General features: G+C 34.9%; 1 protein-coding gene across 1 annotated transcript; it reads left to right on the top strand.

The window, feature by feature from the left end:
* Positions 1-5,925: 5,925 nt before the first annotated feature.
* LOC123532304 (uncharacterized) lies at positions 5,926-16,423 on the top strand. Its single transcript, XM_045313710.2, has 6 exons — positions 5,926-6,259; positions 8,549-8,639; positions 8,926-9,047; positions 13,583-13,667; positions 15,418-15,509; positions 15,857-16,423. Exons 1-6 carry the CDS (start codon positions 6,096-6,098, stop codon positions 16,089-16,091), a joined length of 789 nt encoding a protein of 262 aa, XP_045169645.2. The 5' UTR covers positions 5,926-6,095; the 3' UTR covers positions 16,092-16,423.
* Positions 16,424-17,424: the final 1,001 nt, after the last annotated feature.

The raw sequence follows: 17,424 nt of genomic DNA, 5'->3' as shown, positions 1-17,424 counted from the left end.
ATGAGGTCATTGATAAAAAGATTAATATGTTATTCGGATCGTTTTGTTAACAAGTATGTATATAATTTACGAAAGTACTTTACTTAAATGTTGAAATCAGTACTTAGTATATGTTGAAGTGTCGCAAGGGATAAACCTGACATAAGAACCCCGTAGGAACCAGGTTTGTCTTCGGACAGTTTCATGTTATGAACTGAATACATTATTTTTAAGAAACAAAACATATTCAAGGATCCGCAAGCAATGCTACAATGGCATTAAGAAGTCCCATTGTTCTCGATAGAAAAAAATATATACGGAATTTTGAAATAACAGCTACCCGTTTAACTGGATAAGACCAGTATTAAAGGTACGCTCATGCCCTTATCCCGTAGAGAAAGTTATATTTACTTAAATATAAATTAAATAGATTATTTAAAATAAAAGTATTGTAGTACACAATTTACATTATGCATCTGTGGACAGTTCATCTCGGTCCTGGTCACTATCTTTTACTCTAAGTAAAAGTGTATTACAGTGTTTTGGTCGACGTTAAATAAAATCTGTGAGAAGATCTTTTGAAAGCCCAGAGCGCAACTAAGCAAAACAATAGCAGACTTGGTTTGACTGAGTCAGTTCATAAGAGATAATGAAATGTGCAACACCTCTCACGCCCATACCCCGCCACCCCGATAGCACCGACTTCTAATTATGTTAGTCAAATTGAATGATCTCTAGGGTCCCAAAGGACCAAAAATATAATAAAACTGAGTACATTCTTAGATTGGAGAGACTAAAGTCTTTCAAATAATTTGATAATCCGTTCTGGCAGACACTTGCATTTATCAATTACTTCAATGAGCCAACATCTTGTAATTAACCTTTAGCCTGCTGGCGGCAATTGATTCTGCCTTTGCGACCAGTACAGACCAAGATCAGCATGGACATGGTCTGCACTGTTCGCTATTCAGTCAGTAAATTTTCAGTGAACACCCCTTTGAATGGCCCAGTGGTATGGCCCATATTGAATGATGGACAAGTCCATTTTAGAAATTTAGCAGGCTAAGGGTTAATTTGCTAATGCAGTTATCAAGAGCTTTACTAGGGATGTGAAAGCACCTGCAGTTGACACTGAACCTGATACCCAGTCCTCATTATATTTGTCATTTGATCCTCGAAACCAAAAAGAAAACAATAAGTAGATAAATAAATAAAATGTACAAAAATTCACTTAATTTGACAGCAATTTCATTTGATTATTTACGTTGTAACAAAGAAGAAATTTTAAATGGAAAACCTTGTGAATATTATGTCTGATTTATGTACATTTTAAAATGATGACGCAGATAACGTATAAATTTCATGACCGAAACCCGATTTAAATGTTACTATATATAGTTGATGAAACATAAATATTTTATGTGTATCAGGTTTAAAATTGTACACACTTTAAACATGTATAGGTAAAGCACGGGTGGTAAACGCGCAATCCAGTTCCCGCTGGGAATACGCTTAAAATGGGTTGCGCGACGTCCGGTGCTGGTGTTGCGCGTAAAAAAAGACGAAATTGAGGTATGTGAAGTTATGACTTTGCTTAGTATAAGACAAGAATATTTTTTCTCGAAAGAAAGGAAAATGCTATTCGACACAAATATGATTATACATCATAAATGTAAAATATCTGGTTTGTAATTTATGATTTGGCTCTATTATCACAAAAACTCTAGCGACACGAAGCGTGAAAAAAGTATGAAATCAACAAAAATGGCAGTTTCTGACCTCATATGCGTAATCTGAGGACATCTGATGCTTTTTATGATAACTCAACTGTTATGAAGTAACGAATATCAAAATCATTTGCTTCGAATCCTGCTTACGGGGACATAATTGACAAAAAATCAACGGGAATGGGGTTGCGCACTGGGAATGGAGTTGCTCGTATACATCATAATGTATATATTGAATACGCGCAACTCCATTCCCGGGGCGCAACCCCATTCCCGATTGTTTTTTTTTTTTGCCAAACTTTCCCCCAAAAGCAACACTTCATTCAATTGTATGCAATATTCATGACTGTTTTACACATGTTTGATCATTAGAAGTGTCACATTTCCAGAAAGATGGCACAAGAGTTAGAAAATTTGCATTTTTCATGATTCCATACTTTTTTGACAGATTGAGCCAGCAGAGTTTTCGTGATATCAGGGCTGATTCTTAAATTGATAATTTGGTATTTCAAACATATGATCTTTATTCAATTTTGTGTCGAATAGCATTTTGCTTTTTTTCGAAAACACTCGTAAATGTGTCATTATTTACAAAAACAAAATCCCAGCTACCTCGATTTTGTATATATTGATGCGCAACACCAGCACCGGAAGTCGCGCAACCCATTTTAAGCGTATTCCCAGTGGGAATTGGATTGCGCGTTTACCACCCGTGTAAAGAGGATATAAATGTGTACTAGAAGCTTTTTTTAACAAATCAACTGTTACTCATGTTACTGCGTGACATTTAATTATGAACGTAGCTCTACATACCCCACAGTAAAGTTAAATACATTTGAAGAGGATTTTCTATAACTGAAGAATATATCTCAAGATATTTTTGAAGATTGGCACTGGGTACCCGTGTATTGTAACAGAGAAAATAAACCACACATTGCAAAAGTTATTTTGACTTGTTTTGAAAATTATATGAGCCGCGCCATGGGAAAACCAACATAGTGGCTTTGCAACCAGCATAGATCCAGACCAGCCTGCGCATCCGCGCAGTCTGGTCAGGACCCATGCTGTTCGCTAACAGTTTCTCTAATTGCAATAGGCTTTAAAAGCGAACAGCATGGACCCTGACCAGACTGCGCGGATGCGCAGGCTGGTCTGGATCCATGCTGGTCGCAAACCCACTATGTTGGTTTTCCCATGGCACGGCTCATATAATGAGTTAAAAATATGCAGCGTCAGTAGGCATTATCATACAAAGGCAATCGTAAAAAATTTACTAACCTCCATGAATTGAAAAGAATTGAAGGGAAAACTCAGAAAACTTTGAAATCAGTACATATTACTGAAAAAGGAAACCGCCTCAGTACCCTAGTGGTAGAGCGTCCACTTCGAGTGCAGGAGGTCGTGGGTTCGATCCCCGGCCGCGTCATACCAAAGACGTAAAAAAGGGTACTAGTAGCTTCCTCGCTTGGCGCTCAGCATTAAGAGGATAGTGCTAGGACTGGTCAGCCCAGTGTCAGTATAATGTGACTGGGTGGGGTATCATGCCACGTGTCTACGGCGTGATATTCCAGTGAGGCAGCACTATAAAGTTGGGCATTGTGCTCACTGCTACAAGTAGACACCGTCGTTTATATGACTGAAAAATTGTTGAAAAAGACGTTAAACCCGAACACACACACACACACACACACACACACACACACACACGCACGCACGCACGCACGCACGCACGCACACACACACACACACACACACACACCCGCACGCACACACACACACACACACACACACACACACACACACACACACACACACTGAAAAAGGCGGTTCTTCGGATCTGTAAGCTATGCATGTACAGATATGTTTAAAGATTTAGTATGCATTTTACTTGACTGCAGCGGAGAGTAATATATCACTTAATATTCCAAATGAATTGTATGGTGGATGGAACTATTGACGTTAGGTGCACCATAAACAGGTTTAAGCTCCGCAGTGGTATTTTTGCTATTTCCCCAGTGGTATTTTTGCCACTGACCCTTGTAAGGCGGTGTCCCAGTATGTTCCTTTATTTGTTGTTTTGTCTACGTATGTTTACTTTGTATAAGTATTGTGTGCATGTGCGTGCGTGTACGTGCATTTGCACGTGCGTTTGCGTGTATGTGTATGTGTGTGCTAATCATGTAAACGTCATTATAATGCGAGATGCAACGTTTTTGACTTTCCTTGTTGAATATTCATTTTTATTTTTTTTCTTGTTTTTTTCACTAAAAACTGTACATATTTAATTTAGTCAAATACATGTAGATGGGATATCGAGATTTCATATTTATGCCGACACGTGCACGTTACCGTGAAACCGAAATATATGAAATGCAAAGTATCGCGCAATACATTTTAACTGTTATGTGAAAGGTAAGTTACGCATTCGAAATCACTTTTTGATTTAACTGACTCTTAGATAAGCCACAGAAAAAGAGGGCACGATGAGATAACATTTCTGAAACGGAATAGGAAATGTTTAATTGAGCACACTTTGTAAGTCTTGTTTTAGGACGAAAAAGGAGTAGCCATCAGGCATCTGTAGCTGTTAAACTGCCCCGAATATTTACTTTTTGGCAAAGTGCTAACATTAAAATGTTGTATCTGTAGGCAAACGCATCTTCGTCAAAAAAAAAAACGCGTAAATTTAACTTAATTCATCTTTTATCTAAAATTTCTAACCAACCCTTTCATATGACATTACATATTTGCGAGAGCTATTTCAGCTTGAGTAACTTAGAATGATCTCACTACATAACACCCACAATTGGTTTCCACAGCTGAGACAATTCACTTTGTCTTTCGTTTGAAATATTCATCCTCTTTCATCCATGCTATTCTGCTTCAGCTGAAAAAATATATTTATCGGCTGTTTCAAGCAAGGTTTTTTTTAAATAAAGTTTTCCTTTCCCCAGTCAATATCAGCGCTGAGCCTTTTAAATTCTGTTTGGTAATTTCTTCTAAGGATTGCATTTCAAACTTTCAAATCAAAATCTTCACACATTAACGGTCATTTTAATAGGTAACTATTATACTCATACCCTGAACTGTGTACGTCACATTCTCTTAGAAAGAGTAATAATTTCTGGAAATGCTATGTCATGTTGACCTGCTAGTTTATGTTATATCACGGTTAATATATTTTCAGTTGTTCGGATCTCACACCATTCCCTTTGCGGACCTACAAGACATCACTACCCAGTAATTTTCAAATTTAGAGGATGTTTCTAGAAAGCAAGTAGACAAATGTTTGAAAGTAAAGAGATCTAGACGACGACAGAATATAACAAATTCATCAACGAGATGAGAGAACATGAAAGATGCATTAACGAGATGAAAGAACATGACAAATACATTAACAAGATGAGAGAACATGACAAATAGATTAACGAGATGAGAGAATGCATTAACGAGATGAGAGAACATGACAAATACATTAACGAGATGAGAGAACATGACAAATGCATTAACGAGATGAGATAATGCATTAACGAGATGAGAAAACATGACAAATGCATTAACAAGAGAACATGTAAATCTTAGTTAGACGTAAGGAAATCATATCACGTTTTAAGAGAAATAGTTAACTCATTTAACGAAGTAAGGACTATTAATTCTACTTCAATTAGTTTTTGACCTCGGTACAACAGTGTTTCTTATTTACTTCTTTTTCATATCCGCTTGTTATTAAAACCCGTCTGTACACTTGTTTCCTTTATTCTTATCATGCTGGACACGACTGATTCTACCTTTGCGACCAGTGTAGATCATGATCAGCCTGCACATCCGTGCAGTCTGATCATGGTATGCACTGTTCGCCATTCATTCAGTATCGTTTTGGAAAACACCCCTTTTAACAGTTAATGGTACTGTTATTGAAAGATGGACATGTTCATTATAGAAATTTAGCATAGTAAGGGTTAAATTTTACTACTTTGTAAACATACATATTACGATAAAGCCAAGAGACAGTAAAGCAACATGCTGATATAGTGCGATTCCAAACCAAAAATGTTTAGATCTAGTTTCAACAAATATTCTAAAAGTGAAATATAGGAATTTTAAACCGAAAGTCATTCATTTGTGGAAAAACACTTGAAGGATCACTATCAACTGCAAATAAATGCTATCTATTCAAATAACAAAAATGGATGACTAACGTGATAATATTAGTGTAAATTTAAATATTACTCACAAGCATTCAAACATTTAAAGATAATTGTGACGCTCACATCCGGCACATATTACCACAGCATAGGAATAAAAACTGTTTTCTCAATTCTCAATATATTTTTCCGCTATTCTTACCAAATACATTTAAGTATAAACGCAAGGTAGTTAAATCAAAATATGTTTACTAATGTGACAACATGTATTTTATTTATTTTTCCGTTACTGTTTTTAAATGGACATAGCAAAGACTGTTTGAAAATTAATAGCTGTTCTTGTTCTTTTGATGACGGTAGCGGAAGTGTGGATCTTACAAGTTTAGGAAATACAGATGGTACTCCCAGGTATGTATAACTTTCAATCTATATCAAATATGATAAACACTAATGTTATATATATTTACAAAGCTGCTTCGAATACTCAGCATTGAATTGTTAATACCACTTTCCGAGCCTATATTATTCTCGTGAGCGAAAGTATGATGGTATACAGTTTTATATAATGCATCATGTACATAAAAGCCTATAACACGAGGTAAGTTAACGCGGGATGTGAGGGTATACTGTTTTAAATAACGCTTGGTGAAACCAAATCCTGTCATGAGCTAGTCTAAGTACGACATGACGGCATGGCGGCATATAAAAATGCGGCACGTGCATAAATTAATGCTTATAAGAATAATTCTGATTGACAAACATCCAAGTTTGTTCAGTTTTACAAAGTCTGTTATTTTGCAACATGGTATAACGATAATTGCATAAATGATAGATTTAATTCCACCGATCATGTAAAAGTGCTCTCTCTCTCGCTCTATCCCTCTCCCTCTCTCAACAAAAAAAAAAGTTTTTCTTCATAGCCTCTGTCTTATCTACTTTTTCGTATCGAGGTTTTCTTTGATTACTCTTTAAATCTAAATAAAGGCAATACCATTGATAATGGATATCGTTTAAAAGTACTCAGAGGGTGGTAAGAGGGACTTTATAAATGTTCAAAATATCTTGCCCGTTTTTACTAAGATAGAAGGAAAATATTATTTGCCATAAAATTGACTTTACTGAAGATATCTTAATCTTTAGCAGGCTAATTTTCTAAAATTCAATCTGGGCAATACCATTCATTATTCGAAGGGGTGTTCACTGACAATTTAGTGACTGAATGCGAACAATGCAGACCATGATCTGCCTGCACTGGTCACTTACCGCAAAACGGCTAAAGGTAAAAAAAAAAAGAAAAAAAATCTTCTGTACCAATGTAGTTCGTTATACGTCATTTACAGCACGAGAGTCATCTTTAACCCGGGGTGTAAGATGGAGTTTTCCAGCACCGCTGAAATCACCAGAATATAAGATTCTTCACTGGTTGTAGGTGCAGATGGGAATTTCCGGCCTCGAGGGTAACTGTTTAGGCGGTAACGAGGCTCCTGCCGAGTTACCGCCTAAACAGTTACCCGAGAGCCGGATATTCCCATCTGCACCTATAACCAGTGACAGAATCTTTTTCTTGCATACCGATTTCAAGAAATAATAATAAAAATAAAATCAATCGAACGGCTTTCTTTTTAGTACTATTTCTTATAGCAGCGTATTTAAACAAAGCGCGGGAAACTAACGTCCGTAAACAGGAAAGACGTTTCAAAGACACATAAATAGAGGATATTACATGAGTGTCTTTTCATATTGAATTTATTAAACGAGTTGAATAAAATAATAAAATGCGAGGCTCTGTCGAGCATTTTATCAATTTTATTCAACTACTTTAATAAATTCAATGTGGAAAGTCACAAATGTAATATTCTTTTTATCACGTGTTAGCCTGTCCTGTCGAAACATCAAAAGTTCTGTTTTCTTTTGCCATATAAACAAGCCTATTTGACCAACGTCTCCTATACTGTTCACGACGTCGACGTCAAAGCTTTATTACACTAGTGTATTGTTATTTTTATTTAATGGCTTTATTACACTCCCGCGACGTGATAACAATGAATAGTTCCGGTTTTGTCAAAGTTTATCAGTTGCAGCGTAACGTTATGAATTTTGATAAAAAAACGTGTTTTGAATCGAGAAATATACTATCAGGAACAAGGAGGAACTGTCAAGGTATTAGATTTTTATTCCGCTTTTTGAAATAAAATATAAATTACTACATAAATCTGCTACATATATGTAGTCCGTAATACGTCATTTTCAGCACGAGAGTCATCTTACATGATTTTTCCAGCACCGGTAAAAATACCGAAAATCCCCGTCTGGTATGTAAGAAATCCCAGTGTGGTATGCAAGAAAACTATCACATTAGGAGGCATTTAGCATTATGTGAAGTAGATAGATCTTGCAAATAAACAGAAGTAGCCCTGTCACGCATTAGGTGCTAAATATTTACAGAATTTTATAATTATAAAAGGATACAAAAAGAGATAACTTAAAAAAAATTGAATGTGCATCATTTTATTTTAGAATTGAATTAAATAGAATTAGTGAATTTTGTAAAATCTGCATAGCCCTCGAACCGGATATTCCCATCTGCGTCTACAACCAGTGAATGAAACTTATAATCTATCCCTGGCACGTGACAGGACAAATGTATACTTTTCCCGCTAGGTAGACAAGAATCAGTATTTCTTATTCATTTTTCAGATTTAGAGACGTCTTTTACAGTGACGAGGGTTATTATTATTCCTACAACCCGTGTGGAGGATTCACTGAAGGGGATTGCAACGCCGCGGCAGTAAACCAATTATTTGTTCATTAATATCATCCTATTTCTTCAATAGTTATAATACATGACCGCACATGCATGTTTAAGTAACTGATTGCAGCTTTATATATCACAAGGCTGTATTATAATTGTTGGCTTTGATTACCACTTAAGACTTTAGACAAACGAGTGTAATCAGTATTTATATCTCATTAAAATTACAAAAACAAATGTTTAATCACTTAGGTTGAGTGTTTTAACTTAGTTAAATATGTTTATTAAGGGAATACCTTTCTGTTTATTATTATTTTTACAGGCTTGTATTTCGAATCAAGATAAATCAGAACAACAGCAAATAGGTGACGCCTCATCAGCCGCTTTTAAATATGATGGATCAGAAGTAGTTGCTGCATATACATCTGGGGCAGGGGTATTAAGGTAAGAATGTAAAAAAAAAAAGATTAACACAAATCTGCCTTTTATCAGGCCTGAATATTTAGAAGCATTTCGTTCGGGACCGCATAAAATTTGCACGTGTAAACGTCACTTCCTTTTGTAACAACATAAATCTATGATGTTTAACAAATGAGCATCGTTACATTCGTAGATCGATGACAGCATCGTGTGACAGGGAATTGTAATGTGCGACTTAAGGTACGAACCATATAATAGTGTACCTCCTTTTGAAGAGTATTCAATTCCTACCATAAACCTATTACTTTGACTTGAATGTTTCATTTTTTCCCTTATATTCCTTTTTTTCTAGTACGTTTTTAATTTTTTCAAGACTTATTATTGATTTATTGTACAAAGGTGTTTTTTTTTCATTTGATAAGTGATTTCTTGCTGTTCAAATAGTGAATTTACCTTTGACTCAGAAGGGAGCAGAGTTAGCTAGAAGTCTTTAAGAATACTGATTTGCATGCGGTACAAGTTCTCTATTTTGCTTTTACTCTTTAGATTACATATTGTGGAAGAAATGTAGGTAGGTTTTACTTCTGCCCCAAGCTTATTTTTGAATGAAGGGAGCAAAAAAGAAAAAGAGAAATTTATGTCTGTATTGGATTCAGTAACTCCTAATAAAGAGGTGAGGCTAAAATAGAACCGAACCTTGGATATCTCCAGAAATCCTGGAACTGATTAAACTTAGAAATGCAGCTTTACGAGGGTTGTTCAAATATGAATGCAGCTAGGCCAATATCTCGCTTTTAACCATGATTTGCACAAAATAGGTACATACATCGCATGGAGGGTTGTGTAAGCTCTCCATTGATACAATACATGTTTAAATCCGTTTAGTCTAGCTTTGACAATAGCTCGATTAACACTATCTACTCGTGTTCACTAAAGCTAAAATGGTTGGGAAAAGGTCTCCTTTCACTGACCAAATACGGTACTATATCAAGAACCGCTGTATTCTTGGTATACAGGCGAAAGACATAATTAATGAAATATGTCGTGTTTATGGAAACGATGAACTTTCGTTTTCATCTGTGACACGGTGGTGTAAGAAATTTAAAAGTGGTGTAGATTCAGTATAAGATGCAACTTCGACAAAAATAGTTGAAAAAGTAAAGGATTTGATTGCTACCGATGCAAGCTTTACAACTAGGCATTCAAATTGCCGTACGAAAGAGTAAATCTGTAAATGCCAAATTTTACAAAGGCAATGTCTTTCATGAATTAAAGAAATATTTCGCAAACCGTCGACCAGCAACTGGTGTCCGTGGTGTCAGGTTGTTGCATGACAATGCTTCGTCACACAAAGCGGCCATTGTACGCGAATATCTGAAACAGGAAAAGGATGTCGAGCTTCCTCACCCTCCTTATTCACCAGATCTTGCCCCTTGTTACTTTTTCCTATTTCCGAGGCTCAAAAAGCACCTTGCTGGAAGAAAATTTCAAACGCGCAAAAATCTCGGTTCGGCTATTTTCCAGTGTCTGAACAGTATACCTCGAAAAGATTATGAAAACACCTTTAAATATTGGAATAAAAGACTGAAACTTTGTATATCACATGGTGGTGAGTATTTTGAAGGATTGAGATAATTATTTTGGCATTGATTATTAAGCACGTCTGAAAATTGGGCTAGTTGCATTCGTATTTGAACACCCCTCGTATATAAATCACGGAAACACAAATCTTTTTTTTCACAAACAGCTTTGTTATTACAGAACTAAAGTTCAAAATTTTATTAAATCAGCAAAACGGAGCTATTTCTCTAATAAAGTTGCAGAAAACAAGTTTGATTCCAAAGGTCTATGTAAGTCTCTTAAACGGTTAGGTTATAAGCAGAAATCAAACGAGAGCTCAAATATTATATTAAAAGTCAACGATGTTATTTGACATGATCCTGTAACCATTGGAAATCAGTTTAATGAGTTTTTTTACAACCGTCGCATCCAACCTGGTGAATATGTTACCTGGTACAACGAATATGTTTTCAACTACGTCTGCTATTTTTAAATCATTCTATGGGGATAAACTAAAAAAGGTTTTGAAGACGAAACATGTAGTCGTCAAGAATTTCGTTTGCATCATATATCTGAAATGTTTGTATATAACCAGCTTATGTCTTTGAACTCGATCTCAGAACAGATCTCGATGGCATTCCTGCAAGGTTTATCAAAGATGGCGCGTCAGTTTTGAAACTTCCCAAACATATATAATTAATTTATCAATAGATTTGTCAGTTGTTCCTGATGACATGAAACTTGCACGAGTTACCCCACTATATAAGAAAAAACAGTCCTCTCAAAGTAGGCAACTACCGTCCAGTCAGCATTTTAAGCATCGTTTACGTTCATCAGTATATAATCAAATCTCAGACTACCTTGAAAAACATTCTTTGCTATTTGAATTCCATTCAGGATTTAGGTCTAAGTTTTCTACTGATACGTGCTTAATTCATCTTTTAGATTATATAAAGCAAACTGATGCAAACGGTTTTTATATTGGGATGGTCATGTTAGATCTGCAGAAGGCATTTGATACCGTAGATCACAAAATTTATCACAAAACTGTATCTGAAATGTGATCAGAAATGGGCGTTTTATGTACAAGTTGGTTTAAGTCATACTTGGCAAATCGACAACAAATTGTTAAAATCAACAATTGTGAATATTTCTTGTGGAGTTCCTCAGGGTTGTATGTTAGGCCCCCTCCTTTTTCTTTGTTATGTGAATGATATGCCGACCTGCATTGATCCGTCTTGTAAACTCATATTGTATGCGGATGACAGTGCAATACTATCTGCTCATAAAAATCCTGATGTTGTGTCAAATCAATTAGGACATGTTATGGAATCTTGTTCATCATGGTTAATTAATAATAAATTATTATTACATTTAGGCAAAACAGAATGTATGCTATTCGGATCATCAAGAAAATTACGCAAGGTTAAATCATTTGATGTAACTTGCAAGAATCGTGTTATACCTGCAAAGAATCTGTTACTTATCTTGGTTTTACTATTGATAAATTTTTAACATGTGAGGCATTTTGTTGATAGCATTATAAAAAAGGTCAATTGCCGAGTAAATTTTTTGTACAGAAATTGCCAGTACTTCAGTAAAAAAATAAAAATGACCATAGCGTCTGCCCTTGTCCAGTGCCATTTCGATTATTCTTGTTCATCTTGATATTCCGGTCTAAATGAGAAATTGAAATAAAAACTACAAGCTTCACAAAACAGAATAACTAGACTTGTTTTAGACTTACCGACTAATCTAATCTAATCTAATCTATAATCTAATCTAATCTAATCTAATCTAATCTAATCTATAATCTAATCTGTAATCTAATGTAATCTAATGTAATCTAATCTAATCTATCTATCTATATGTCTGTCTGTCTGTCTGTCTACTATCTTATCTTATCTTATCTAATCTAATCTAATCTAATCTAATCTAATCTAATAATCTAATAATCTAATCTAATCTAATCTAATCTAATCTAATCTATCTATCTATCTATCTATCTATCTATCTATCTATCTAAAAACAGTCCTACAGCTGGAGATAGAATTCTATCTCATTAAATCCTTTTACTTGAAGCACCCTAGAAAAAAATCATATTCACAGTTTTCTTTTATATTTTATAATTGTTTGACGTTTCTTTTATCAAAATTAATGATATAATGAATTCTCTGTTAACGTTTTGGACAGTATCCATCACTTTGAAATTTGTTTCTACTTCAGCTTGAGGAAATATTGTGAATTATACAAAATTTATTTAAAAAAAGGCACTGTAAAAGTAGTTTAAATTTTGCATACAAGTCTCTCACTGGATACAGTATATTGCTGTAACATTGATTTTAACATTTGAAATATTCACCATTAGGTAGGTCATACCTCAAAGCCGTACTTTAAAACATAACATTCTTTTTTTCTTCAATATGAATCCGTATTTATCTAAAACTAATACCGTATTGCAAGGTTTATAATAAAACAATTGTATTCTGGTGTCAATTGAAAGCAACATGTGTTTTGCTAAAGTTTGTATGATAAATAATTAGCTTTTGCTTTTCCAGTACCTCTGTCTCTGAATCAGTTGATCAACTATACAAAATGAATGTACTTAGTGGTTTTGTCCTTAACATTTTATGATCATTTCAGTTCATGTTGACAAGAAAATCCGTACTTTTTTCTCACAAGTGATTTCAGCAAAATATTTCATACTGTCTACACGTAATTTGTAAGCCACTAAGAAACAGTTTGCTCTCAGATATACGTGATTTATTGATCAACTTCTTTTATTTTTTAATTTATAAATTTTGCGGACCATACATCACCGATCTTAAAACTGACATTCAGTGACAATGAATATGACCTATTGACCTACTTTCTAAATATTACTCAGGTGAGCGATTCAAAGTCATCATGACCCGCTTGTTATTATTCTTGTTGTTGTTGTTGTTGCTGCTGCTGCTATTGTTAAACCTGACAAACATCGTAATATTTATTGTAAATAGACTGACAGAAGTAAAGCTAATATGTGATCCAAAAGCATGCGTGCCCGTATTCGAGCCTCAAGGGGAGCAGGCAGCTGGACAATTTGTAAGTCATACTACTTTATCAATGCAGCATGTGTGATATTATAGTGGCATATATCTGTCACGAAATAGCTTGGTAGCTTGGAAAAATTATTGCGATAATTTAAATTGTTATCTTGAAACTTTTTGCGTAAGTGCCCACATATTAATAACATATTATACTGGTTGACTGTTTCATTTGTGTATATAATCGTGTAAGCACTTTAAGTACTTATCACAAAGTTGCAGTGATAGTTGCATCCTAACCTATTCATATCGTACCCCTGGTAATTATAAATGCTTTTCTAATGAAATGATGGACATCAGGTAAATATATATATTTTGAGGCGTTAGTGGACAGTTTTTAATTGCAAAGTATATTTCAATTTAATGACACTATATGTACATCACTTCAGTTATATATATTTTTCACATTAATTGTAAAACAAATTTTCAAAACTCACTATTGTTTATGAAAGCAGATATTTATCTCTATACGGTCCTGAGAAACATAATTGTTACCGAGGTCATTTACCGTTGAACCCTTACCCTGCTAATTTTCTATAATGAACTTGTCCATCTTTGAATTTGGACAGTACCATTAACCGTTAAAAGGGTGCATACCAGAAAGATGAAAAACTAACTGCCGTAATTCAAAAGACTTGTGCTAGGGAAAATGCTACTTATCTCGCTTGCAATGATTTCGATAAAGCAGTTTTTGTAGCTGTGAAAAATTATACTCTGTGGATCTGTGACGAAATTTGTAAAACCCTTTCCTTTTTATTGAACAATATTTACGCCAGGTTTGGGAATGAAGTTTTCAGACAAGTCATTGGTATTCTCATGGGAACAAATCGTGCACCACATTTCAGACCATATTTGACCCCTGGGGGATAATTTGAACAATCTTTATAGAGGAACACTAGATGATGCTACATACCAAATATCAAAGCCCTACGCCATGTAGTTTTGGACAAGAAGATTTTCAAATTTTTGTCCGTATATAAGTCTATATAAACCATGTGAACCCCAGGGCGGGCCATATTTGATCCTAGGGGGATAATTTGAACACTCTTTGTAGAGGACCACTAGATAATGCTACATGCCAAATATCAAAGCCCTAGGAATTATGGTTTTGAAAAAGAAGAGTTTTAAAGATTTTCCTTTCGGTTGCCATAGCAATCACAGTTCTGCATGGATTTCAGTTCTTTGGGAAGTTTTGAAAGGGGCCCCAAGGATAACTCATGTGAAGTTTGGTGTAAATCTGCCCAGTAGTTTTGAAGAAGAAGATTATTTTTATAAATTGTTAACGGCCGCACGACGGACATCAAGCGGTCACCAATGATCACCCTGAGCCTTTGGCTCAGGTGAACTAATAATCATGGTGCTTGGTGCTTCTACATGTTGTATATATGGACACCAACTAGTGTACTGACTAGAGACATATTGAGAGGAAAGATGTCCTCAAGTATATATTCTCTCATGAAAATTAGGGGATCATTCAAGGTTTGATTATAATGATGTTTAAGGTATTCCCTTTGATATAAATGCAGGTCTCAAACACACAGGGATCTCAAAGATCTCTAGTATGACTTCCTTTTCTTCTACCTAATTTTGGACAAACAAAAAAATCAGAATTTCATATGATATAAATGGTTTCCGAATCATCTATGTTGGAAAGACAATATTTTGTTGTGTTTGTCAGCATTTACTGTGTCTATATCAGTCCTGTTTTTACATAATTACTGTCCTTTTGTTGCAACGATCATTTACAGGGTATGAAGCTAACCACAATCTGTGCATGTCCGGGGATGTGTGATTCGACTGGTCCAAAATCAAATTGTTCAGGTGGCAGTAACAGTAGCATGTAAGTAATTTATATGAAAAGCGTGTTTAGTTTGTATACAATACATGTTGTTTTGATACAATCATATAGCATCCAACGATAGATTTGCTGCTAATCGAGAAATATGGCTCCTATTAAAAACAAACCGTATTCTTTGATAACAATCAATAAATGAAAACTTGTTTGTTTTGTTGAGTTTTAAGTCACATCGACTCAATGTTAGGGTAGACAGCATCTTTCTAGCTTTTGGTAGTGGTGATAGAACAGGCCCCGACTCTATTATTTCTGGCACATTCTATTATTCCCGACAAATCATGCATTCTAAACTTTCTTCTGTATGGAATTCACATTACTATATTTTTATCCAGGTGCTTCACGAAATCCGCGGAATTCACAAAGAGATGTGACCGTGCCTACGACGGTAAAGAAGAACCAATTAAAGTTTTGATTATCGACAACTGGGACGGTGTCTGCAAGTTTCCGGACAACGACGATGTTGCTTTAAGTTTAAACAATAACATATCAACATGTGAAGATGTAATTAACAGGTGTAATCCAAGTCAACCATTTTCTGTGAATGGATATATTTGCAAAGCAGCATAGGTTCCAACAGAACAATTATGAACACAGTGTTACTGCTATGTTCATTCAGAACATTCGACCAAATATGGCTTCTTCTTTGTTTTAAAGATGTAGAATATGGTTGAAAAGTAGTCAGACCTACTTGTTCAAATTTATGCTGATATTTTTATTTTCTTAAACAAACTTTGAAGATACACGAAAATGTTTGAAAGTTTATAACAAGACTTACTATAACTTATTTATCTTATCTACAACTGAACTTCCTCAGTCTCTAATCAATCAATATCATGTGCATTAAAAATTGAAAAACAAATATTTTTGTCAACGGACACAATAAATTTAATATCAGCTAATATTTATCTTAATTTTATCTCTTATCATTATTATTACTGTTATACCAGATTTATATAGCGCCCTTTATATGATTAACACGTTCAAAGGCATTCACTTAGGGCGCCAAATTCATCCTCTTCTAGTACATACACAGAACGATCTGACCAGAGGGACAGCGAGAGAGAGAGAGAGAGAGAGAGAGAGGGAGAGAGAGAGAGAGATAAATCCTACTGCGGCTAACTTAGCCTAGCCCTGCGAATAGACATTATGGTGCTTTAACGTGCCCGGTGTATAGCACCGATACACACGAAGCCGTCTTTCCTTGGAAGAACAAGTACTAGCCCTTTAGTTAGGTGGGAGCATCTCAGAAATTTCCAGTGCCTAGACCGGGTAGTAATATCATTTAAATTTTTTAACATTATTTAGTTTTAATCTCGGTATCTTGTATCGTCAGAAATCTTTTTATATATGAAACATTATACTAAGGTTCTGGGTCCGAATTTTCCCTTCGATTACGTGTTCTTTACTCTGCACTTGTGGCAGCTGTTCATGCCTCAAGTCGGGTCTTCCTGTATTAGAATAATATATTTGACAGGACTTCAGATTGCATGAGATTGGCAATTTCTTACTTGGAAAAATTGCGAAAAATACCTCTACTTTTCACTAGCAATTAAACATTTCACAATATTTATAATAACTGATATAAACGGTAAAAGAAATATTTGAAGAGACATCGTCCAGATACATTATAATTAAAAGGGAACCAGATTGGAACCTAAATCAAAACCAATAGTTTTGACATTGTTGTAAATTTACCAAAAACATCTATCTGCAGTTATTTATGTCATTACCAGACCTTTGAATATCTTCAGTTACAGAGTTTCGAAATTGTTAAGAGCTAAGGTATCATCGCCTCCTAATAATAGCTGTCGTAGATGAGTAGCTGTCATAATTTTATAACAATATGAATAATTCGTATCAATCTAACGGAGATATTTGTAAGGACATGCCCCGAGATGAA

Source organism: Mercenaria mercenaria, chromosome 11 (assembly GCF_021730395.1).
Source record: "Mercenaria mercenaria strain notata chromosome 11, MADL_Memer_1, whole genome shotgun sequence".
NCBI lineage: Eukaryota > Metazoa > Mollusca > Bivalvia > Venerida > Veneridae > Mercenaria > Mercenaria mercenaria.
This window is presented reverse-complemented; position numbering and strand designations above follow the sequence as displayed.